Source organism: Equus asinus, chromosome 22, assembly GCF_041296235.1.
Source record: "Equus asinus isolate D_3611 breed Donkey chromosome 22, EquAss-T2T_v2, whole genome shotgun sequence".
In the NCBI taxonomy this organism is placed as follows: domain Eukaryota; kingdom Metazoa; phylum Chordata; class Mammalia; order Perissodactyla; family Equidae; genus Equus; species Equus asinus.
In genome coordinates, this window is record NC_091811.1 from 18,387,788 (window position 1) to 18,408,429 (window position 20,642).

Below are 20,642 nucleotides of genomic sequence, written 5' to 3' on the forward strand. Positions count from 1 at the left end.
AGAACTAGTTACAGACCCTAGGAATAAGCACTGGGTTGAAGGGTGGTCCTCACCCAACAGCAGGGAACAGGAGTGAGTTAGTTCATGTGTCTGAAAGCCAGGACCCAAATGGGGGAGCTTGCGAAACACTAGATTGACTCACCTAGATGGCAATCGGGGCAGCCCTTGCCCTGCTCCAGCCCCCACTCAGAACTACACCCATGAGCGTGGGCATTAGAAATGAAATGCAGGTTGAGAGGTTGCCCAGGAACTGTAGCCTCCGATTTTGTTGTTAGAAGGGACGCACACAGCTGAGGTCCAGGGATGTGAATGACCTGTCCAAGACCACATGGCTAGGTTGGTGGCAGAGCTGAACTGAGAACCCAGCCTCTGGGCTCCTTCTATAACTCCAGTGCTCTTTCACCTGCTGCCTCCTCAGGAGACTGATGAAATCTACTCCCACTCCCAGAGTAATTAAGTAATTGTCTATCTGGACAGAACACAGATTACACTTGAAGCCGAGGGCTGTGGATGCTTTGAGTTTCACCATCCACAATTCAGCAACCCAGGTGGAGATGAATTATCTATACCCATTTGACTTCTGGGATTCCTGGATTGTTTTACACATTGGGTTGGTTCCCTTGACCCTGGTCATGCATCTCCACCAGCCCTATTTATTGAGATTTAGTTCCTGCACTGGACAAGGAAGTTAGTGCCCAGTTGTTGAGCTCAACTTTATCTCTGCTCCCTGAGTGACTAGACAAATCCTCTTGAGTCTATTTGTCCATCAATAATATGGGGGAAATCCTCCCTTCCCTGAGGACACAGAGCCCTGAGGAGTTTTTTGCCTTTGATTTACCAACTGAAAAGATTTTTATAAAGAGATTATATAAAAAGATTTTTATAAAGAGGAAACATCATCAGACTCTCACAAGCATTTGCCATCATTAAATAAGTTCCCAAGAGGAACCGAGTGACCCATTTGGCTGCACCAGGTAAAGCAAGAGTGAACATCTTGAGAAATCTGAGTACCTCGTGCCCTTCCAGTACTGCTCAGGTTCCAGGTTAGTTCTTCTCTGGTCTCCTTCCCTGGACTCAAATTCTCAACAACTGGGGGTGGAGGGTTTGAAGAACGATGCTGACCCCAGGCTGTCTCCTCCTTGGGGCCTGCGTAGGGTTATTTGGGCTCCTTCCTGCTCTGTACCACAAGTGTTCCCATCCACAGTCCAGGTGAGGAGCTATACCCAAGGGACAAGGGGTAGCAAATTCCTCCGGCTCCAGTGAGATATGCCCTCCATTCCCCCTGAAGAGTGAAGTTACGGCAAAAGCGAGGGAGAGAGCCAGCAAGACGGCTGCTTACGTTTTCACCCCCCCGCCCAGCCCAGCCCAGCCCAGCCCAGCCCAGCCCAGCCCAGCCCAGCGAGTCCTGCAGCTGCTGCTCCTTTGCTAGTGCTCTGACAGTCCCACTGTCATTGCCATGAGGTCTGGGCTTGAACTCGAGTTAAGAAGGCCACACATGGAGAAAGAGGGAAGGTAAGAAGGGGACTAGAAGGAGACAGTAGGGTTGAAATTGAACAGAGAAAGGATCAAAAGTAAAGCCAAAATCCCACTTGGTCTTTTTTCCATTCTCCTTTATTCCATAAACACCTAGTTACAAGTTGCACAAATCAAAAAATAAAGGCAGAGAAGGGTGTAGGGGAGATTTTTGTGATGTGCATGGGGTGGGAAGGGAGGAAGGGGTGGGAACAGTCCTCTCCCTCCACACAGCCCTGGATGAGGGCTATGGCCCCTGCAGCGGAGGATCTGAGGAGGAGGTGGGCAAAGCTCCAGGATAGCTGAGGGAGGGAGGAGGCCCCTAAACCCAGAGCTCACCCCAAAAGCCCCTAAATGCATGGCAGGGGTAGAATGGGGAAGGTGAGGAGGTTCAAAGATGGAGCAGCAAAATGAAAAATCAAGTTAGCGGATACAGGAGAAGTGGAGTCATCATGGTAAGGGGATTAAAGAAGGAAAAAGTAGGTAAAGGGGGCAGTGAAAGGTTCCCCCTGAGACCCCCAGGGAGAGGTGGGGGCCAGCTTGCCTGTTAATTTAATATTAAATGGGGAGTGGGAGTTGGAAAGGAAGAAGTTATTTCAGGGGATGATTTCTCAGCCTCTCAGCCTGTACCTGGAGAGGGAAGAGAGATGAGTACAAGTTAGAAGAAGACGAAACATAAGGAGTTGGGGCTTAATCCCCTATTCTAGTGAGACCATTTTTCTTTTTCCATACCAACTAAAACTTCTACCATCAAGGGCAGTATCTGCTGGGCACCTGGCCTGCTTCTGCCTCAGGGCAGAGAAATGTGCACAGCCACACTCCCCAGCCCCCTTCCTGGGCTCGACTGACACCTTACAATCCCTCCCCTCTCAGATACTTACAAGAGAGGCTGAGGGCTGAGGGCCCTCACCAGTCATAGCGGCGGGACTGTCGGGAGGGGGAGTCCTCAGGTCCCTGTATAGCCAGGCGGGGAGGCCCCTCAGCCCTTCGTCCCCCACCCCCTGAAGCCTCATGCCGTCGAAATTCCAGAGGGCGCTGCTGCCGGAATCGGGATGTCTCCCTCCGCCACTCATCATCAAATGCCGCGGCCTCACCTAAAGAGGACAGAGACCAGACATGACACATGTGTACAGCCAGGCTTCTGGAGGCCGATGCCAGAGGGAGCCACAGGCTTCCAAGACCAAACAACAGGGCAGAGGCTAAAAGTGCATGTGTGGGGGGCGTGCTGGGGGAGGGCAGCAACTTCTCGATGTAGCCATTCTGGGTTCAACATGGTTCCTGGAGGCCACTAGCAGGCCTAAGGCATGACCACTGGAAACAGAAATTGGGAATGGAATAATGATTTATTTAAGGAGCACATTCCCGTGCACACAATTAAGCATTTAATAAATATTTGTTGATTTGAAGAAAAAAAAAACCAAACTGATCCAGATGGAGAAGGGTAGACTACTACCAATACTTGACTTAGGTGACAAAGTTTGGCCCTCCTTGGTGAGGATGCTGTTGGCACCCTAAGCTGACAATAAGGCTCCAAGTGAGGTAAGAACATGGGGCTCACCCATAATTTTGCCCAAGAAGTATCTACAGAGGTAGGAGAGAAAGCTGGCATCTCCTAGCTCACAGGAAGTGGGCTGGGGCTACTGGCCAAGAAGCCGGAAGGGTGACGAGCGGGAAGGAGGCTCACTCTCATCCAGGTTGATATAGTCCTGCCGCTCCTCCTGGTCCCCTGTGCGGTGGTTTCGTGAGCGCTGGAGGATGTGAGCCCGGTCTCGGATGTGATGCCCAATGGACATCTGCTCTAGCCCACTGTCTGAATCCCGAACAGTCCTCCGAGTCTCCCGGATCTGAGGTGAGGCAGGATACGGCACTGGCTACGCCACCCCAGGACAGACAACCCCCCCGCGACCCAATCCTGAAAAACGAAGCCAGGATTTCTGCGTGTGCCGTTCAACCCCGCCTTCTCTGGGATATGAGAAGCCCTCCCACTCACCCCGCCTGGCGCTGAGCGCATCTCTGATGTCTCTTGGTAGACCTTGGGGGCACCATCACCAGTATTGGAGTAGGAGATGACAGTGGAGGATGAAAAGGTCTGGCAGTTGCCTCCAGCCGTCATGTGCTCCTGGGGAGGAAAGGGTAGAGCAGGACTGAATGGGGAGGGGGGTTCCCCTCTGGAGAAGGGACCCCACACTTCAGCTGCCTGTTCTTGCCCATATCTTTCTCACAAAATGTGAGAACTGAGAAAACATGAAGACTCATCATTACCCCCCAATTCCTCTGAGTCCACAATACGAGAAGGACCTTAAGACACTGAGCCTTCACTGCACACTTAGTAAGAGTGCTGCCGCTTCTTCACTCGGGCACGAGCAGAGACAGGAGCCCAGCGCTCTCTGGGTTCAATGCCTTCCTCAGCGTGAACCCTTCACTAGCACACCCTTCCTCACTTCTGCCTCAGAGGACTCAAGGGGTTGCCAGCCAGCACTGAGAACAGGGCCCGGAAAAGGTATGGGGCAAGAGTCTCACCATGTTCCCAATCATGTCGTTCATCATCCCAAACATGTCCATGAAGCCGCCCGACTGGAGCAAAGAGATGGAGAACAGTCAGGAAAGCAAAGTCGGTGCTCGGAGACCATCTTAGTCAGGCACCCACTAGCTACATGGCTGCGCTTTCCCTTTCTCTTCTTCCTTCACATCTAGCAACTGCTCTTTCTCACTCCTGGAGAACACGACCAGAACACTGCATGCTTATCTCCATGTTTCTCTCTCCATACTGCCACCCTCCTCCTCAGTCAATGGCTGCCTGGGTCCAATTTTCCTTCTCCCGACTGCCCTATTTCTCCCTATCTTTAGGAAGCAAACCACAGTTAATGGATTCTAACCTATAAAGGCATGAAATTGCAAAAAAAAGTTCTTCTAAAAACCATCTCGAGTTGGCTCTTCAACTTCACCTCCCTCCTCAAAAGAACAAACTTTGTTAGACAATTACATTTTCCTAATGGGTATGGCTCCTAGAAGTACAGGAGTCAATAAGGTTGCATCTTTAGCACACAGGACTCCGCACACAGCAGGCCCAGAGCTCTGTGAACACTATAGATTCTAGGGTTACCCAAAAAGGCTATTTTAGAGGCACATTTGGGAATAATATCTAAGAGTATAGACTGTGTCCGAGATGGAAAGACACGAGGAGATGAGGACTCACCATTCCCAGCATCCCAAAGGGGGAGACAGTCCCAGCCTACAGGAACAGGTAAGGAACAGGAATTAGACCACATCCTATCTCATTACAATCCCAAACCATGCCCATGGCCTCGGCTGTTTTTCCATCCTCTTCTCACAAAGCCCTTTTTCCAGACCCTTTCCCCACTTCTCGATCACTCCACTTGCTAAGTTAGCTGTAGTGCAAGAAACATCAAGTGCCCTCCAACCTTTTTTTTGGCCTCAGGTATATTGCAGCACCATTACCTGCATCCTGCGACTGGCAGGCCTGGTCCCTGGCATGTTGCCATCTGTGATGCTGAGGAAGGGGCTATATCCAAAGCCACCAGACAACATGCGGTTCATATGCTGACGGTGAATGGCAAAAGGGTCCCTGAGGAGTGAGTATACAGTATGGGTGGTAGGAGGGCCAAGGAATCAACACCTCCTTGCCCCCCAAAAAGAAAACACTCATAGAGAAACAGTGGCACAGATGCCTGTTTCCTCTCTAGGTCCGGGCTGGAGCTGAGTATCCAGCCAGTTCCAATTAGTGCCAGCAATGGGAACCCAGATGTCTGTCTGAAGTACTCAGAGAACTGAAGTGGAGTGGGATGAACGCTCCAGAGCATGAGGGGGAGGCAGTACTCACATCAGGAACATGGGATCCTCGGGCTCCACGTCCCTCATGAAGCGGAACATCCTGCTTAGCTCCAGGGGGCTCCACACTGTAAAGATGTAGAGGCTCAGCACTTGGAGGCGGCCAGGCTTTTTGCACACCCGCTCAGTGTAGGGACTCTCAGAGCCCTGTGCCTTAACAAAACTGTAACTGACCCCCCAAACTCCAGTAAGACCCTTCTCCAGGTATTCAGCACCACCCTCTAGGGAGAGAAGAGCTCTTCAAAGCCCTCTGTCAAGGAGGGCGATGGAAAATTTTTCCAAGCCTCTCAGTTTTCTGCCTCCCCACTCAGAGCCATCCTCTTCCCGAAGCCTGGCCAGAGCACACTGCCCCTCCCCTGACGCCACTGTTCCGGATGCGAATCCCCAGCGCTGGCCCTCCGCCCCATTAATGACCCCAACCACCCCGCCCCCTCCTTACACCAGCCACTCCCAGGCCTCCCCCCAGGCGGGCCTCACTATCCCCAGCGCGCCCGTCGGCGGCTCCCCCAGCCCCTGCCTTCGCCGGACGCGCAGGAGAAGCAAGGCTGACCCTTTCCGCTCCCCTCATCCCGGGTTTCCAAACCCTGCAGCCCTGCGGGCCCGCTCCCGTCCAGACCCGGCTGCCCGCTCTGCTCGAGGCTCACCGGTCCCCGATTCGGGCTCAGCGGCCCATCCGGCCGGTGTCGCCTCTCGGTGCGCTGCAGAATCGGGGGGTTGTGGCCCGGGACGCGGGATTGGTCCAGGCGTGAGCTCCTCGGCCTCCCGCGCCGCCTCCTCCCACAGCTGCCACCTCCGTCCCCCCCCTCGGCCCACGAAGCCCGAAGCACGGCCAGGCCCGGACGGAAGTGACGTCACGATGGGACAGCCCCCCCCCCCCTTCCCCCCCCGCCCCGGGGCCGGGCCGCGGAGCTCCGCCCACTGGCGGGCGTGGGGAGAAGGCGAGGCCGCGCGCCCAGGGCGGCGGGCGCGGGCCCAGGGCGCGGGGTCGGCCGGAGACTCGGGGACGGGAAGCCTCGTCAGTAACCTGGATTTGAGTTCTGTGGACAGGAAGAGGCTCCCTGGAAGGGCGTGGGGGAGGAGCAGAGGAGTCGGCTCCTCGGGAGGGCCGGGGCAGGGGAGGATGGAGGGCGGTGCGGCACGTTCCCTGGGAGGAAGGAAGCGGACCAGGGGCAGATTCCCATGGGGGAGGGGCGGGCTCCCTGTGGGCGACGAAGTGGGGCGGATCCCTGCGGGGAGCTTTAAGCAGATTTTCGACCAGAGAAGCGCTCAGCCCCGGGAGGAGGAAGGGCGGCAGTTCTGCGGGGGAGGCGCGTTGTAGGCAGGGCGGGGTCCTCGGAGTGACGTAGAGAAGGAGGTGACAGTTCTGCCCTGGTCTAGCTGTGGCTTCGAGAACTCCGGATGGGGCAAAGAGAATGGACAGGGGATCGGCCACCAGATGGCGCTCTTCGGCCAGGCTGGAACTACAGCCCCTTGGGAACTGGCTTTGGAGAGGCTCCTGGAACCCTCAGTTACCCTGCTGTGAAGGGTCGGACTGGGGAAAGGCTCTGAAATCATTCAGTTTAGTGCCAATCTCCCCCTTTATTTTCTCCAACTCATGTGTCCTCAAGAGCTCCCAATCCTGCACTGATCTTACTTGCCTCTAGTCAGGTAGGTAGGTTAAGGGTCTAAAGTTTGGGAGAAGAAAGGGGTGGAGAGCTCCATTAACCAGGATCACCCAGGGGCGGAGCTGAAAACACACCCGGGAGACCTGACACCAAGGCCAAAGACCGATACTTTGACACACCAAATGTCTTGCATAAAATCTGGCCCAAATGGAGAGAAGGGCCCTCCTCCTGGGTGTCAGGGCATTTGGACTGTCGAAGATGGACTTTAAACCAGACTCATCCAAACTCGAGCTCTCTCTGGTTCTTTACTCTGGCTGCTAGCCATATTCGTGTTATGTAGAGCCTGACAATGAGAAAGACTTGTCCCCAGTACTTCCCTGGGGGAGAAGGAGGAGGGGGTCTCTGGTGACTCAGGAGAAAGTACTGGGAGCAGGGCTTCTCAGGTTTCTTTGGACTTGATCATTATTAAAGAGAGAAAAAAAATAGTGGGAACAGAGACAGATAATTTAGAAGCTGGCAGACTGGCAAAGCCAAAGAAAGACAAAGACAGAATAAAAGGAAATTTGTTTTTCGAGGATATTTTTGGAGAAGAGACTTAGTGAAGTCTTTCAAATTTATCTTCCAGATGGTTTCTCTCTGGACATCTCACCATGCAAGTGCCCCTTTTTCTCTGGCCCCAAACAAAAGCAGCTGGACACGTGATCACATCACCCCGTGAGAGTTCTATGGCCCAGACAACTAAGTGTTAAGTGGAAGCTTACCTTCCACCTTCTCCCTTCTCATAGCATCATGTCCAACCTTCAACAGAATTGGACATACAACTTAGCTTCTTGTCTCCTCCTTTTTTCTTTTTCTGTACCTGGTATCCTCTACCTACTGCCTTTCGGTGCCTAAAGCCCTTTCTCTTCTTCCTTCCAAAACTTAAGAACCTGATATCAGCCATTTTTACCTTTGCATGATTTTAAATCAATGTATTACCTCTCCTAGGAGTATTTCCAAATTACAGCTTAGCTTCTAACTCTGAGACAAAGCTCCAAATCTGGGCTTTGTCTCAGGTTAAAAAGAAATCATTGAATAGGTGGGGATGAAGGAGGAGATGCAAGAGCTCGTTTGCAGAGTCCTCAGAGACTTAGCATATAGGCAGCCGTCTACTTCAGGAATCGAAGGGATATAATTTTACAAGTAACCTTTCTGTCCCCCACAACCAGAGTTTGTGTCTGTCTTCCTTCTCCATCACCTTGCCTTGCCTTTTCTTTCTCCCACCTTCCCTTCCTCCTTTCCTCTCTTCCTTCCTCCTCCCTCCCTTTCTCCCTCTTTCTTTCCTTCCTTCCTTCCTTTCATCTCTGTCCAATGAACTCTGATGAAGAGAAATTCCTGAGTCACTGGAATGTCCTGTAGATGATAAGATGTAGGAGGGAGAGTGGGCCCTGCCAGGGGTGAGGCTTAACACAAGGAGGATAAGGACTGTTGGGAAGGAAGAGAAACAAAGTGGTGCCTATATTCACTGATCTATCTGATGGAGCCAAAGTCAGGAAGTCCTTGAGAGAGTAGAGCTGGGCCAGAAAAGGGGCCCTCTTTGGATGTGAGGTCACGCATCTGGAGCTATCCCAGAGCAGCTGGATATTGGAACAGTGAGCATGGGGCAGTGATGTGGGAGTTAGAGAAGACTGGATTTCCTGCCTGAGCCAAAGTGAATGGGTGTGACTGAGTGTATGTGTGTGTATATATGTGCATATGTATTGGAGGAGGGGGATACACCCTGAAAATTAGCACTAAGGTGCCCTAGGTAGAGAAAGTGAGTTCTACAGTGGATACCAGATCCAAGGGAGTAACTCAGGAGCATTTTTTAAAAATCAGCTTTTCAGTTTGTTTTTATGTCCACATCCATTCAACAAATATTTATTGAATGGCTACTATGTGTCAGGTATTCTTCCTGGCTCTGGAGATATAGTAATGATACAGAGGAAAATAAAGCAGGGTAAAAAGGGGAAAGAGAAACAGGCAGGCAGCTGCGAGGTGGTGTTGCTTTTTAGGGTGACTAGGGAAGGCCTGACTGATAAGGTGACATTTAAGCAGAGACCTGAACAAGGTGAGGGATAGCTGGGGTGAGAGCGTTCTGAGCAGAGGATATAGCAAGTACAAAGGCCCTGAGGCAGAAGCATGCTTAGTGTGTTCAAAGAACAGCAGAGAAGCCAGTGTGCCTAGACTGATGTGAATGGAGGCAAGAGCAATACTAAGAGACAAGGTCACAGACAAAGAAGGAAGCCAGGTCATGTGGACCTTTGTACGACCTACAAAAGGATCACGCTGGCTCTTGTAGGGAGAATAGATTACTGGGGACAACAGCAGAAACAGACCTATTAGCATGCTATTGCATAACCCAGATGAGACAGGATGGTGGCTTAGAGTAGGTTAGAAACAGTGGAGGTGATGAGAAATGGTCAGATTCTAGATATATTTTGAAGATGGAGCTAACAGAATTTGTTGATGGATGGATGCACTATAAGGGAGAAGAGTCAAGAATGACACCAAGGTTTTTTGACCTGGACAACTGAGTGAGAAATAACATTCTGCTTGCCACACTGTACAGAGTATATTTGGTACTGGTTTGAGAATATATTGAAACTGTGTCTGGCTGGAAGATCCTGACTATGTGACTACACAGGATAACGGACTTGGACAGTCTTACCCTTAGAAGCTAGCAACCTAAAACAGGAGGAGATGTGAACAACAGGAATAAGTGAATTCCATACCTCCTTTGACCATGAGATATTAGATGTTAGTTAGCCCATCTTGAGTGGATATGCTTTTGTTAATGATTGACATTAGTATTGGAGTTTTAAGTCTTAAGAACTTCCTGTTGTCCTTTGATCATTTCAAAAAGACATCCTGAAGGAGGCAGTATGTCTCACGATTAACATGAACATTCGGGATTGAAGTTGGTGCCACCTGTGCGGTAGTTCATGTCAATAAATATTTACTGAGTCCCTACTATGCACGAGGCATAGTGCTGGGTGCTAGGGACGAAAAGACAAGACATGGTCTCTGCCTCCCCAAGAGGGTCCACAGCCTAGTGAGGGTGGCCAGCCTGGAATCCATCATAATCCTGTGTTGAAGGCCACGATGGAAAGATATATGTTAAAAGGGGAAAAGTGGTTCAGAAGAAAGAGGGAGAAACTTGGCGGGGGGGGGGGGGGGGTGTCAGCCAGGAGAGCATTCCAGGCAGAAGATGGGATCAGTGCAAGGGCACAGAGGTATGCCCCATTTGGGAAGAACTATGAGGAGTAAAAAAAACATGCTGAAGTGAAACTTTGGAAGGAACAGTGGTAAGAGATAAGGCGACAAAGGTTAAAAGGGAACAGACCTTGAAGGGCCCTGTTTGCTTCTGGACTTTATCCTACAGGCCTGGAAAAGCTATCAAAAGGTTTATGTAAGGAAATTACAAGTGTCTGTTTGTATTTTAGATAGAAAGGCAGTTTATGCATTTCAGGAAACATGTTTGAACTTCTACAACATGCCAAGTAGGGAGGTAAGTGCTGAAGATACAAAAATTCTTAAGTCATGATTGAAAACCCTAGTTAATTAACCTTAAAGTCAAGAGAGTGACGTTGACCCCTGGAACAGAGGCAGGACTGGGCTTGGAGAGAAGAGGAGGCACTCGAGGAATCTTCAGAAAGTGCAATGTGAAGGATCTAGGCAGGGCGAGAAAAGGTGGGTCTTGGATGACTCCTTGGCAGAGCGAATAGGCGGAGGACAGTACCTTTAACTGAAATAGAAAACCAGGGAATTTCAGTTGGAATACGTAGGAGCTACGGAGGATCCAGGGAGTGATGACCAGAAGGGGACTGGAGTCATGACTCGAGCTCAGGAAAAAAGCCAGCGCTGACGATAGAGGTTTGAGAGTCATCAGTGTTTGAGGCACGTGTGGCAGTGGGACTTAAATCCATGGAAATGTGCGATGGAGTCGCTTAGGGAGACTGTGAAGGATGAGAACAGGACCTCTGAGACTAGAGTCACCTGGAAGGGTCCAGTCAACACTGTCATTGCCTCCTCCTGGTTATAAGTCCTCCCTCAGTCTTTTAGTCTCTGGGCAAAATAAGTCTCTAGCTGTCACTCTTGGTCCCATTTTCCCTGGCCTTTTCATTTTTACTTTCCTCTCCTCTGGGTCAGCCACATAGTCTGTTTAATATGTGGAAACCCTGAACAAACATGCACCTATGGTAATGGAGATGACAACAGTGGCCCAGGTGACCTTCCCCACAGCAGCCAAAGTTGCTCTTGACTTTCCAGTACAGAACACTGAGGATGGAGAAAGGAAAGGAGGTGGAAAAAGAAGAGACAGTTTTGGCCCAAGGTCTAAAGTGGTGCTGTCCAATGTGGTAGCCACTAGCCACAGGTGGCTGTTTAAATTTAACTAAAACTGAATAACATAAAAAATACAGTTCCTCAGTTGCACTAGCCACATTTCAAGTGTTCAGTAACCACACGTGGCTCGTGGCTACTGTATTGGAAAGTGCAGATATAGAACATTTCCATCACAGAAATGTTTATTGGACAGAGCCAGAAAGCAGCTATAAATATTATCTTCCTTCTGAACTTTTTCGAAGGTCTACAAAGGGTTTTTGAAAAGAGTGCACGTGGGAGAAAAATTGAAAAGAGGGCAGTGGAGGGTTGGGCAATAGTAACTATTCTAGGTGTAAAAGTGAAGGAAGTCAGGAAGAGGGTGTGAAGAATAGGAAACGCCCATCCAAGGACCTGGAGGAGAGGTACGATGGTGAAAGCAATTCTTTTTGCTGGGGAGAAAGTTCATGGGGAAGTAGGAAAGCCCTAGAAATTTTGGTTGTGATGTTGATACCATAAAAGACAGACGGTGACCACTAGGACACGAGTAGCTAATGAGAAGATCCCAAGCCAGAGAGAGGCAAGTGGGTATCCTGGTTGCGGCTTGTGTATTTTCCCAGCCCACTCAAAGAAAGAAGGTTGAGAGGGCTCTGAGATTGAGGCCAAAATGGTGTGTCAGGGCTAGGAAATCACTGATTTATTGACCTCTTCCTCTTTGGTGCCTAGCGTCGTGCTGGGGATTGTGTGCAAGAGGAGACAATCCGTCAGGGTGGAGGAACCAAGGAAGGCTGTTTGGAGTTGGGAACAATGGGTAAGCATTTGCAAAATCAGGAGAGATCAGGGAGGCATTCCTGAAAAGGAGTACCCATGGAGATGGGACAGTGCACTCTCTGGTCTGACTGGTGGAAAGACAGTGCTGGGTACATGTCCCTGTGTCCCTTTTCAAGCGGTACTTTGACTGCCTGAGTCTCCCCATGGATTCCTTGAGCTCAGGGACCATGTATTTTTCATTCGGCTTTGTGTCTCCATCACGTAGCACAGTGCCCAATACCTAGTAAGAGCTCAATAAAAGTTTGTTAATGTGCAAGAGTTCAAGCTTGATGTAGAGGGCAAAAAGAAAACTTAGAACGTTTTTTTAGTTTAACTCTACTTAAATGTGAGTAGAATATGAAGATGGATATAGCTTGACTGGTAGCATTCATAATAAACGTGCCCTCGTGTTGTTGTGAAGGTGATTTCTTAAGTAACACTCCTGGGGGCACCATACTCAGCACAAACATGATCAAAGTTATGCTGGTTTAGGTCTCCAGGAAGCTGGAGAAGGGAAGGACTTCACTTAAGAATGAGATGGATGGGGCCGGCCCCATGGCCGAGTGGTTGAGTTTGCGAGCTCCGCTTCGGCAGCCCGGGGTTTCGCAGGTTCGAATCCTGGGCAAGGACATGGCACCGCTCATCAAGCCATGCTGAGGCGGCGTCCAACATGCCACAACTAGAAGGACTCACAACTAAAAATACACAACTATGTACCAGGGGCCTTTGGGGAGAAAAAGGAAAAATAAAATCTTAAAAAAAAAAAAAAGAATGAAATGGAAAAAATTAGAATTGAACACCTTGCACACAGCAATGAGGTAAAATTTCTAGAATGTCAGGCCAGAAGTCATAGTTTCTAGGGGGCTCCTACCTCCCTTGTTCTCACCCAGCCTCCTTTTTCCCATCTCCAGAAGATGTGTAAGAAGCACAGGTTCCCAATTCAACTAGTGGAGAAATTCTCAGTTGGACTGTGGAGTAACAGAACTCTTGGAATAGGCAAGCCTCCACAAGGCCTCAGAATCAATTCTCTGGGAAGGAGCAGACACAGGCTGGCATCAGTTAACACTGTTGGCCCCAGAGGCCCAGAGACTAACCCTGAGGATGGGGCTGGCTTTCAGCATCCCACTCACTCCAAATTCATCCCAAGTCTCCTTCTAGCTTCTTTCTCATGAAGGCAAGACTTCAGGAGACTTGTCTGTTGTCCAACCAGACATAGAAGCCTAAGGGATGCTTCCCCCATGCAGAAAGGGAATTAGATCCAGGCCTCCTGCTTCCTAGATCTTTTCCTCTGGTCCCTGAGGACCCCAGTGTCCAAAACTCTTAGATTCTCAAGGCGTTCCCTTGGGCCTTGGGGCAGGATTCCCATTCCCTGCCTCTCCATCTCCCTGGAATTTTCCACTGCAGCTGCCTCGGCTCCCAGACACCCCTCCCTGGGCAAAATTCCCAGCTCCCTCCGCCTCCCCTTCCCTAATCACACCTCATTCCCACCCCCAGCCCTGAGGCCCAGCCTACAGTCCGGCCCACACCACACACTAATCCTAGTGATCCCAGTTAGAGAAATGGGAGGTCAGGCCCTTATAGAAGGGTGAGAGGGAAGGTCCTAGGCTCTCTCCAGGGCGGGGAGAAAAGACGGTGGAGGGGCTGGTCTCCTGTGGGGCTGGAGTGGGGGGAGTGGCCCTCCTCAAATCCCCATATAAGGCAGGGCAAGCAGTTAGGCTCCTGGATTGGCTGATTCAAATGAGCATTCCACCTGGCAACAGGGTTTCTATTGGCTCTCAGGAAAAATAGGAGGAAGGTGGATGGAGGTTGTTGGTGGCGGTGATTGAAGTGGGGGAGGGGAGTGGAGGTGACCGGAGTGGGGGGCGGTTACCAGGGTAACAGGGTAAGAGCCCAGCAGGGTGTCCGAGACAGCAGGCGGGGCTGGTAGGTGGAGAAGAGGGAAGAGGAAAGGAGGGTGGGAGGGAAAGGAAAGAGACTGACAGGGAGGGAGCGAGACAGGGAGACGCGGGGGGGGGGGGGGGGGGGGTCGGCGGGGAAGGTAAAAGGAGGCGAGAGAGGGAGAGAAATGAAGCAAGAGAGTACAGAGATGGAGAGGGTCAGAGCTCGCTCCAGACATCAGCGAGTGAGTCAGAGAAACAGATTGAGAGAGAGATGAAAAGATGCAGAGTCCGGCAAGGAAAAACCTGGGTGGGGCTCCAAGATTTTTGAGGGGAGGGAGACTGAGAAACTGATAGAAGAATTAGAAAGAGAAATTGGGAGGTTTCTATACCAAGGGACCAAAAGATGGTATATTTAAGCACTCAAATACTAAATGATGATGATTGATCAGGGTCTTTTTTATTAAGATAGTGAAAATTATAAAAAGAGGAATAATGATAATGATAGACAAATATGGGAGGGCACACACACCAAAGATACCCTTTTTCCAAGCCCTAAAGCATTCCACCCCATCCACCTTCTGACCTTTAATACACACCCCAGCTCCTGAGCCCTCCTGAAATCCCAAACTTCTCAAAATGACCCAAAGATACTGAGACTGAGGGCCAGCAACTGAGGATGTGTGGAATAGGGTGGGGCTGGAACTCCAGACCTGGACCCCTTGCAAAGTAGGCAGTATAATCCAGAAAGGCTCGGGAAGATGGCAGCAGAGGAAAGAGAAAAGCAAAGAGGGAAAATGTGAAAAATAAGGACTTGAAGAGAAGTTGAGGGAAATCAGCTAAGGATATGGGGCCAGGTGACAGACTCAGATGAGACAAGAACAGGGTTGTCTGGGAGAGAGAGGGAGAGAGACCAGGGTTGGAAAGATAGAAGAGGGCAAATGAAAAGTGGAGAAGAGGTGACAGAAGAGTAAGAGATGTGAGGTATGGATGGTTGTGAGGCAGGGGTCTGGGTACAGAGGAATGAGGAGGGATGAAGAGAAATAGAAGGATCAGGCAAATAAAAGTGAGGAGAGATGGGCGAATAAGAAAGGTCTAAGATGGAAGAGAGGAAAGGAGACTAGAGAACCTGTGACTCCCCTGAGATCACAAGAAAGAGCCAGGAAGGGAGGAACCCGGCAGGGGTCACATATGTCGCCTCAGGCAGGACAGAGGATGGGCTGCCCTTTCTGTTCTTCCGTCCCCTCTCAGGGCCACCCAGAGAATGTAGATGCAGGATGAGAGGGGAAATCCAGCGTGATGTGGAAGTAGCTCTCCACCCTCTTCCTCTTCTTTAAGCTTTTGGTTTCTCAAATACCTGCCCAGCCTTTCCAACTGTTCCCCCGACTCCATCCTTTGGGGAAATCTCAGGGCTTGCGGGGGGAGGGGGGGAGGGGTGGTTCAGAAGGATTCTGGCCATCCCTCCAGTCCGCCCCCAAAAGAGAGACTCCACCACATTCGCAGGCAGTAGGTCGGGATTCGGAGAGGTCCCTCCCCGCAGGAACCCCACCCCTTCCCACCTCCTCGCCCCACTCCTTTCTCCGCGACCGTCAGTCTCTCCATTTCCCCCTGCTGGTCTTGTCCTCCCTCCCGCCTCTCGCGCTCTCCCTCCCCTCGCTTTCATCCTCCTCTCCCCACCTCTCCAACCTCCGCTTTCATCCCCCTCCCCTCTCCTCTCCTCCCCGCTCCCGCCTGCCCCACCCCTGGGAAGCCCCTCCCGTCGGGCAGCGCCGCCTTTATAAGCGGGTTCCCTGCCCGGGGGCGGCAGCGGCTGGTCGGCGGCAGCTCTGCTGGTGCGGGGGCGGCGAGCCGAGGACCGAGTGACCGCGGCCGGAGCGTGCCGGCCACCGCCCGCACCGCCCTTCCGCCCGCCCTCCGGACGGCCGCAGCCCTGCGGGTCTCCGCTCCAGACCCACCCCCGCCCCACCCCGCGCGCCTCTGCCGCCTCTTCCAGAGACCCAGCTTGCTGAGCGGCCGCCGCTGCCGCTGCCGCCGCCGCCGCCGCCACCGCGCCAGGTTCCGGCCGCGGCCACCCTCCGCCGTCCAGGGCCCCTCCGTCCCGGCCGCGGGACCCCGGCTCTCCGCCAGCCCCGGCCCCGGCACCATGTCGGAGAAGAGCGTGGAGGCAGCGGCCGAGTTGAGCGCCAAGGTACGGGCGGGCCGGCGGCGGCCCGGACCCCGCGCGACCCCCGCGCGACCCCCGGGCTCCGCGCGGTCCCGGTGCCTCCGGCCGCCCCCGACGGCCCCACGCTGCCCCGGCGCCGGGTCCCCGCGGCCCCTCTCCGCCCCCCCGCTCCCCAGCCTGGCGCTGCTGCCCCGCTCCGCGCGGCCGCGCCAGCGCCCTCTAGCTTCGCGAGCGCCGCGCGCCGCCCCGGCCCGCCGCCGTCCCCACCCCTCGCCGGCCCGGCTCGCGCGCCTCGACCCGGCCCGCTCTCCCGTCCAGCTGGCCGCGCCTCCCTTACCGTGCCCCCTGCGCCGCTCCGTCTCCCTGCGCCCGGGTTCTCCGGCTCCCCCTCCGCTGGGCCCTCACCTTTCCTCTGCTAAGCGGCGCGAGCCTCAAGTGTAAACAGCACTCTCCCGGGAGGCTTCTCGCTCGGCCCCTCCCCTCGAGGCCCGAGCGCAGACAGCTACTGCCTCTATTTTCTCGTTCCCTCCTTGCCTTCCATCTGTAGCCGGATATTTCTTGCTCCGCTCGCCTTCAGCTTCCCTTTCTCTCCCTAGCTCCTCTCCAGCCTCTCCTCCACACTTAAAGAATCTTGAGTTCCTAAAAATCAGAGGGGGGCGGGAATAGCCTTCAGAAACAGCTGGGGCGCAGTATTGCATGGCATTGCCTCGAGCCCTCCTGGCTCTCTTCAGCTCCCTTCTCTGGCCCCCTCCCTTTGCCCTTGCCTCTCTTCCAGCCTTTCTCTAATTTCCCTAGGGAACCTGCTGAGTGTCGCTTTGGGAAATTAATTCGGCCAGGGTTTGGGGGCTGGGAGCCCGACCTTGAGGGGGCTTGCTGAGGAGTAGGCACAGGGGTCTCTCTGAGGTCTGTGAAGTGAGAGGGGGGACCACTGGGAGGAAAGGCGATGAGAGAGAAGGGGCTATGTGTCAGATCTAACAGGGGTACCGTGTGGCCCTCCGGTGGGCTGTGCGGTGGCATGTGACTTCACTGAGTAGGTGTCTTTGTATGTCTGAAATGCAGCGTGTGTGGGCCTGCCAGTGTCAGTTACATGTGTGCATGTGGACATGTAGATGATGTGGAGCCATGTGGCCGCTTTGTGAGTGCCCAGTGGCTGCACTGTGTTCTTGTGCTGTCTCAAGAGTGTGTGCCAGAATGCCCAAACACCGGGCCATGTGTCTCCGGATCGCGTGGGTGCTCCTCTGTAGCTGTGTGTGTGAATCGGTGTCAGCCTGTGTCAGTGTGTGTGCCTGTGTTGAGTAAATGAGGCCAGAGAGCTGCTTAGCACAAGACCTAGGCCACATACCCTCCTGGAAAAGGGATCATGGAAGGACAGTGACCACGAGGACAGGACAGGGGAGGAGAGGGTCCGGCCCCTTGGACTTTGGTCTCTGGTAGGCTCACTCCCTCCCTTGTACTCTCTCCCTCCCTCCCTCCATCAGCCCAGATGGGAAACTCAGGCCAGGGCCACAGAGAGCTGGTCCTGGGGCCCCCAGAGAATGACTGACTAGCCCCTGGCTCTCCAGGCCCAGGATGTGGGGGAAAGCCACCAGGTAGTGGAAATGGCATGCGACCATGTGGCAATGAAATGAGGACAGAGAAATGGCATGAAGCAGCCTAGCTGGAGTGAGAGGGGCAAAGGATCTGTGCTCCCCTTAAAGGGAAGAGGGAACTGAGTGTTCCTCCAGGCCCACCATTCTGCACCAACTCCCTCTCCTACCCCCAATCTTCTTCCAGAAAGGACACACCCTCCCAGGGTGCTCTCCTCGCCCAGAAAACTTCCATCCTCATGGAATCAGATACACAGAGTTGCACACCAACACCAGATCAGATCACACAGACACCCACAGTGTCGCTCAGTGCCTGCCAAGGGGTGGGGTGGGGAGAGGACTGGAATCTAAGCTGGAAGGGCTGCTGTGGTGTCCAAAGAGAGGAGACTCTCTCATGAGCATCTCCCTCTGCCACATCAGAATAGGACATCACGGAGGTGCCAGTTGGGACCTTGGGGTGAAGGGGAGGGGGTGGTGTGGAGGGAGGTTGCTTCCCCAACTACATTCCCACACCACCCCAGCTGTAGATCTTGTTTGTCTCTCTCCATCTACTGTGTCCAGTACTCTTTCCTTCCCACTTTTCTTTTATCCTGCTTCACCTGCGTTCCCCCTGGAGACAGGTACTCCCACCCTCTACCACACCAGTGCACACACCACGGGCCATGGGGAGGAGGAAACTACTGGAACTGTTGGGGTGGCGGTGGGAAAAGTGAGAGGGGGGTGCCGGGAATCGTGCTAGAGTGCTCTCCCTGTTCCTGTAGTGTTTGGCCAAGAAGGAGCCTGAGGATTTGGGGGACACAGACAGAGACACAAAGCCTTTCGAAACTGAGGGGGAAGCTGGGAGGGATGCCCAGGAGAGAGTACTCAGGAAAAGGCCCCAGAGGTAGACAAAAGGCAGGGTAGGCAGGGCAGGCCAGGCTGGGAGGGGGTGGGGCATCAGGGCTGCGAGCAGATGGAGGGGATTTGCTTTGCTGAGCTGAACTCTTCAGCCGGTGAGGTTTGGAAGAACCTGAGGGGGGTGGTGAGCAGTTCCCTTGGCCGCCTGTTCCCCCCTCTTCATCCCTTCTCTCTTGAGTCCTGGGGAAGAAGGTGTCTGCTCTCAGCCCCTGGTGGCCCGAAGGACCCTGGATCTCTGTTCTGTCTCTAAGGTGCTGTGGCCACCATCTCCATTTCACACTCCTCTAAGCTCACTGCAGAGGGAAAACTGGGGCTAGAAGGACTTACAGACTGCAGATCATTTGTGGTGAGAGGAAGGTGACCTCTTTCTCTCTTGCAGGACTTGAAGGAGAAGAAAGAGAAGGTGGAGGAGAAGGCAAGCCGGAAAGAGCGAAAGAAAGAAGTGGTGGAGGTGCGGAGGCCTGTGGGGGGTGACCACACCTGCCCACCATGCCCCTTTCAGTTTCCTTCTTGGGGGGCTGCATCCTTCCTTTCCTTTGACCCCTCCCATCTTCCTTCCCCCACCCTTCAGGCCCTGGCAGTGCCCCTTGCCGTCAGTGGGTGGAGGCACACAGCTAGCCTGACACTGTCCCTCTTTGGTCCCCACAGGAGGAGGAGAATGGAGCTGAGGAGGAAGAAGAAGAAACTGCTGAGGACGGAGAGGAGGAGGATGAAGGGGAAGAAGAAGGTGGGGAGGGGCAGGGGAGGCTGGGCTCAAAGAAACAGAGTCAGGGTGGGTTTGAAGACCTGCAGCAGGGCTGAGCGGGACCACAGGGAGTCTCTGCCGGAGCTTCCTGCCCTTCCCCAATGACCCATTTCTGGCTCCTCAGATGAGGAAGAAGAAGAAGATGACGACGAAGGGCCCGCGCTGAAGAGAGCTGCTGAAGAGGAGGTTTGGGCTGGGTTGTGGCCCCTGAGGGGCTGTCAGGGATGCAGCAGGGGCTGGGAGCCCTTTGGATTTGGACGCAGATCCCTGTGGTGCAGGGCGGGGGCTGGAGCAGGGCCGGGACAGGGGGAGCTCCCTCTCCCATTTTACAGCTACCCAACTCTTTTCCTCCCACAGGATGAAGCGGATCCCAAGCGGCAGAAGACAGAAAATGGGGCATCGGCATGAGCCCCCTGCCAGTGGGCTGGGGGTGGGAGGCCCCTCAGGGCCTGGAGGTGGGGTGGGAACAGACAGTGCAGCCACTCTTCACCTGGCTCCTTGCTCTGGGCCCCGCACCAGAGCTGCCACCCTCTTTCTCCCCAGCCTTCTCATGTCTGCCTCTCCAGACACTGCCCCTCCCTCCATCCTCACTCTGCCATTGTTCCACCTCCTGACCTGCTCCATCTGAGCTTCCCAGCTGGTCCCCAATGGCTCCTTTCCCCTTCCTTGCTCTCTTCCTCCCTCCTCCAACCAATCCTACCCCTCCTGCGGTAGCCTTTCCTTCCTCACCTCTGCATCCCAGCCTCATGTCCTGCCCATCCCAACCCCGCCTGATCCCTGGGTCTCCCTCAGATCCCCTTCTCTCAGACAGCGCCAGGCCGGGGTGGGGCCAGGGTTGGGGCCGAGCCCCACAGCTGCCCCCCTCCCCTCCCCTTTTTGTATAATTTAATAAAGAAACGGTCGCGCTTCTGTTTTTAACCTGTCTCCTGCTTTCCCGGGGCAGAGGGAGGAGGGTGGCTGATGGCACATTCTGTGAGGACCTTTCCCTTCTGTAAAATAGTGGCACCCTCCTACCACCCACCCATCAAGAAGACAGGATCAGCGCTCCAGGGGTAGACACGGAGCACAGCTTCTTTGAGAGCTGACTTCTGTCCTGTTTTTGGATTCTTGGGGATGCTCCTGCCCAGCAACACACGCACTGCCCTGCTAGCCCACACCAGGTCTAGACACTGCTGAGTCCAGTGGAAAGCTACCAGCGCTGTTGTGCTGAACCAGGCAAAGAAACAGCCTCAGAAACAGGAAGTCCCACCCCTGAAG

General features: G+C 53.5%; 2 protein-coding genes across 4 annotated transcripts; one reads left to right on the top strand and one right to left on the bottom strand.

The window, feature by feature from the left end:
- Positions 1-1,593: 1,593 nt before the first annotated feature.
- Positions 1,594-16,909, bottom strand: MLF2 (myeloid leukemia factor 2). Of its 3 annotated transcripts, none has more exons than XM_014866554.3 (9): positions 16,495-16,909; positions 5,354-5,429; positions 4,972-5,098; positions 4,709-4,744; positions 4,033-4,086; positions 3,503-3,631; positions 3,197-3,356; positions 2,394-2,606; positions 1,594-2,142 (listed from the first exon to the last, which is right to left on the bottom strand). In XM_014866554.3, the coding sequence occupies exons 2-8, from the start codon at positions 5,401-5,403 to the stop codon at positions 2,419-2,421; spliced, it is 744 nt and encodes a 247-aa protein (XP_014722040.1). In that variant the 5' UTR covers positions 5,404-5,429; positions 16,495-16,909; the 3' UTR covers positions 1,594-2,142; positions 2,394-2,418. The 3 variants fall into 3 exon arrangements, with proteins under 3 accessions (XP_014722040.1, XP_014722039.1, XP_070350932.1); XM_014866553.3 differs by lacking the exon at positions 16,495-16,909 and adding an exon at positions 6,006-6,240; XM_070494831.1 differs by lacking the exon at positions 16,495-16,909 and adding an exon at positions 5,912-6,200.
- On the top strand, positions 15,326-20,303 carry PTMS (parathymosin). The gene is made up of 5 exons (XM_044755820.2): positions 15,326-16,181; positions 19,020-19,091; positions 19,289-19,367; positions 19,510-19,571; positions 19,743-20,303. The coding sequence occupies exons 1-5, from the start codon at positions 16,137-16,139 to the stop codon at positions 19,791-19,793; spliced, it is 309 nt and encodes a 102-aa protein (XP_044611755.2). The 5' UTR covers positions 15,326-16,136; the 3' UTR covers positions 19,794-20,303.
- The last annotated feature ends 339 nt before the right edge of the window (positions 20,304-20,642 follow it).